At 72.2% G+C, this 3,844-nt stretch overlaps 1 protein-coding gene across 1 annotated transcript; it reads left to right on the forward strand.

Moving 5' to 3' along the window:
* Positions 1-424: 424 nt before the first annotated feature.
* On the forward strand, positions 425-3,289 carry AURANDRAFT_61232 (hypothetical protein; the record flags this gene model as incomplete). Its single annotated transcript, XM_009034815.1, has 4 exons — positions 425-1,839; positions 2,034-2,799; positions 2,865-3,113; positions 3,149-3,289. The coding sequence occupies 4 exons, from the start codon at positions 425-427 to the stop codon at positions 3,287-3,289; spliced, it is 2,571 nt and encodes an 856-aa protein (XP_009033063.1).
* Positions 3,290-3,844: the final 555 nt, after the last annotated feature.

Genomic DNA, 3,844 nt, shown 5'->3' on the forward strand with positions numbered 1-3,844 from the left:
AGTGGCGCAGCGACACGATCAAGACCTACTGGACGTCCGTGGAGCCGCTCTCGGACGCCGACCGGGCGCTCCTCGCGATGCCCGCGGGCTGCGCCGCCGTCGCGCCGCCCTGCCCCAAGTGCAACGTCGACTGCACGAAGTGCACGTACCCGACGGCGCCGGCGGCGTGCGAGGTCGACGACCCGGACCACCCGGAGGCCGCGACGTGCCCCTGCCGCTCCGTCGCGACCTGCAGCGAGTGGGCGCCGGGCTTCCTGGCGTAATCTCTCAAACGGGCGTCTATTTTTGGGGGGCGGTGCGCGAATATCGTCGTTCTTCGCGCATATGGCCTTGTTGTTGAAGCGAAGATGCCTCTGAGGTGATCCATGGAGGCTAAAAGTATGGGTCGAGCTCAGCGCGCGCAATGAATTCCTCCGCAGCATCGATGGACGCGTCGGCCGCCGCTTTGTCGGCGGCCGCGGCGGCCGCTCCTCCTGCAGCGCCGGCGCAGTGGGCGTGTCGCGCGTGCACCTTCGTCCACGACGGCCCGGAAAACATGAACTTCCTGGCATGCGCGCTCTGCGGCACGAAGAAGGTCGAGGACGCGGTCCCGCCGCCGCCGGACGCGTCCGCGCCGCGCGCCGCATCGCCGCCGCACGCGTCCGCGCCGCGCGCCGCGTCGCCGCCGGACGCGTCCGCGCCGCCGATCGACGCCGCGCCGCGCGCCGCGCCGCCGACGATCGACCTCACCGCGCCGGACGACTCCGACGCCTACGTCGCGCCGCGCCGCGAGTTCAACCTCACCGCGCCGGACGACTCCGAGCGCGCCTACGTCGCGCCGCGCCGCGATATCGACTTGGACTCCGCCGAGGAGCCGCCGCGGAAGCGCCCGCGGCCCGCGGCGCCGACGACGCGCGTCGGCCGCTGGGACGTCTCGCGCGTCGGCTTCGGGACGCTCGCGCTCGGCGTGCTCTACCCCGACGGGCGGCCGCCCGAGGACGCCGCCGTGAGTATCGTGCGCGCGGCGCTCGCCAGGGGCTGCACTTTCTTCGACACGGCCGACTGCTACTGCGCGGACGGCGGCGACACGCACTACGCGGAGCGGCTCCTCGCCCGGGCGCTCGGCGACGCCGACGCGGGGTCGGTCGTCGTCTCGACCAAGGGCGGCAACCGGCGGCGCGGCGACGGCCGCGAGAGCAAGAGCTGGGCCTTCGGCCACCGCATCGCCGCCGCCGAGGTCCGGCCGGCCATCGCCGCGAGCCGCGCCGCGCTCGGCCGCCGCCACCCGATGATCTGGAGCCTGCACAACACGGACTCGTTCGAGCCCGAGGGCCCGGACTTCGCGGACATCCTGCGCGCCATGCGCGACGCCAACGACGCGGGCGACTGCGACGCGCTGGGGCTGTCGAACGCGTCCGCGCGCCACGTCGACGCGGCCGCGGCGGTCCTCGGCGACCGCCTCGTCGCCGTGCAGAACGAGCTGAGCTTCTTCGCGACGCAAGCGTTCAAGCCGCGGAAGCCCAACGCCGCGAAATCGAACAAGGCGGGCGTCGTCGCGGCCTGCGCGGCCGCCGGCGTCGCGTTCGTCGCCTTCGGCGTCTTCGGGGGCCTCCCCGCGAGGCAACACAAGCGCGACGTCGCCGCGCTCGAGCCCCTGCGGCGCGTCGCGGAGCGGGCGGGCGCGTCGCCCCACGCGGTCGTGCTCAAGTGGCTCCTGCACCGCCACCCGGCGGGCTTCGTCGCGCTCGCGGGCACGCGCCGCGCGGACCGCGTCCCGGACGTCGCGGCCGTCGAGGACCTCATCCTGGCGCCCGCGGACTACGACGCCATCGACGCCATCAAGGCGCCGCAGGGCCGGCGGTAATGTGGGCACGATCCACGATTACTTTGGTTGGCAAAACTTGACTTCACGCTCTCTCACTTCAGCTAGATCTAGGCCGCCGGGAAGGAAACTAGAGCGCCGCCTAGAGGCAACTTGACTTCAGTATCCCGAAGGATGACTTGAATTCCTGGCCTTGGTTTGGAAATTGCTTTGGCTGCCGCCTTCCGTGGAGGAAGACGGGCGGGCCGATGGCCCTCCTCGCGCGGCTGGTCTTCCTCGGGCTGGCCAGCGCCGAGGTCTCCCGACTCGAGTCGTGGCACGACATCTCGGGCGCGGCGAGCGCGGGCGCGGGCGGGACCGTCGTCGTGCCGTACGTCGAGGTCGTTCCGGGCGCGGGATGGGCCGAGGTCCCGCCCAACGCGAGCGTCGCCATCGGAAGCGCCGGCGGCGCGACGGTGAACGGCACCGGCGCCTCGAGGTTCTTCGTCGTCCGGGGCGAGCTGGCGCTGAGCAACCTGACGCTCGTGGACGGCTACAACGGCAGCTACGGAGGAGGCGTCGCGTCCGCGTTCGGCACGGGCGCGACGGCCGCCGCGGACGCCGCGCTCGGCGAGAACCTCAAGGTGCGCCACCGCGACCTCTGCGCCGAGTGCCAGCCCCTCCGCTTCCTCTACAGCGAGTACGACCCGGCCTGCTGGTACTTCGAGTGCGTCGAGTGCGTCCGCCGCCTCGTGCTCACGTGCCTCCTCCCGCTCCCCGGGGCCTGGGCCGACCCCGAGTCCATCGCCCACGCCGTCTTCGCCGTCGCCGTCGCCGTCCTCTTCGCATTCCTCTACGACAACCTCGCGCCCTTTCTAGAGGACTCCGTCGACGCCTTCGCGGACGTCGTCCAGTTCCTCCTCTTCGTCAACCTCTTCACGATCCTCATCCTCGACTGCGACGCGAAGATGCAGACCGCGGAGGAGCGCACGGGCCTGAGCCGCGCCGGCTTCGGCACGGTCCTCATCGTCGCGCGCGCCCGGCGACCGCGCCGCCGCCGCCGCGCGCCACGCCCGTCGCGTAGGCCAACACCGTCGGCGCGCTCGGCGCGCTCGTCGTCGCGCTCAGCACCAACGGCAAGATCGCCGCCGCCGCCGTCGTCGCGCGCGACAAGGCCCGGACCGCGTCGTGCCGGGCCATCGAGAGCGCCGGCGCCTCGGAGGAGCTCGTCCGCAAGTTCGGCCTCGCGACCGCGCGAGCGGCGGACGAGGTCGCCGCGCTCGAGCCCGCGGCGGACCGCGAACTCGAGGCGGCCCAGGCGCGCCCGGCCAGCGTCCCGCCGTCGCCCCGGAAGACGACCCCTCGCAGGTCTTCTCCAGCGTCGACGACGAGGAGCTCGCGACGTTCGCCGGCGGCGACGAGGAGCCCTTCTTCGCGGGGTGCTGCGGCACCGCCCCCGGCGACGCCGCGTTTTGCGGCGACCGCCAGCCCGCGGAGCCGCCCGCGTAAGTAGGGGTCAACTGTCAGACTTATAGGGGCCGTCCTAGAAAAAGGACCCAATCGCCATCTTGATGTCGCGCGGGGCCAACTTGAATCCCGGGACGCAGTCGCGAAGCAGCGCGGCGACGACCAGCGCGGCTTTTCGCTTGGAGCCAGGGGCGCCCAGGCGTGTCGGGCCGACGGTCATGCGGCCTCGCCGCGCGAGCTCGAAGATCGCATCGACGCCAAATTCCAGCGCGACCGCGACCATGTCGGCGGCGTTGTTGGCACAGAGGCAGTAAAACGCCTGGCATGCGTGAAACCTTCCGTCGTCCCCGCGCTTGACCAGCGCGACGAGCGGCGGGATCCCACCGGCGTCACGGATCGCCAAGCAGCAGGCTTCGCTGTCGCGTGCGAGGTATGCTAGCGCCGCCGCGGCCTGCTCTTTCTCTCCGAGGAGGCCGCTCTCGACCATCGCGACGAGCAGCGGGACGGCGCCGCTCTCCAGGATGGCAAACTTGCTCTCGGCCTCATCATCCCACGCGAGCTGGCGCAGCACCCCCAAGGCATTGAATCTCGATAGCG

Source organism: Aureococcus anophagefferens (genome assembly GCF_000186865.1).
Source record: "Aureococcus anophagefferens unplaced genomic scaffold AURANscaffold_2, whole genome shotgun sequence".
Taxonomy (NCBI): domain Eukaryota; class Pelagophyceae; order Pelagomonadales; family Pelagomonadaceae; genus Aureococcus; species Aureococcus anophagefferens.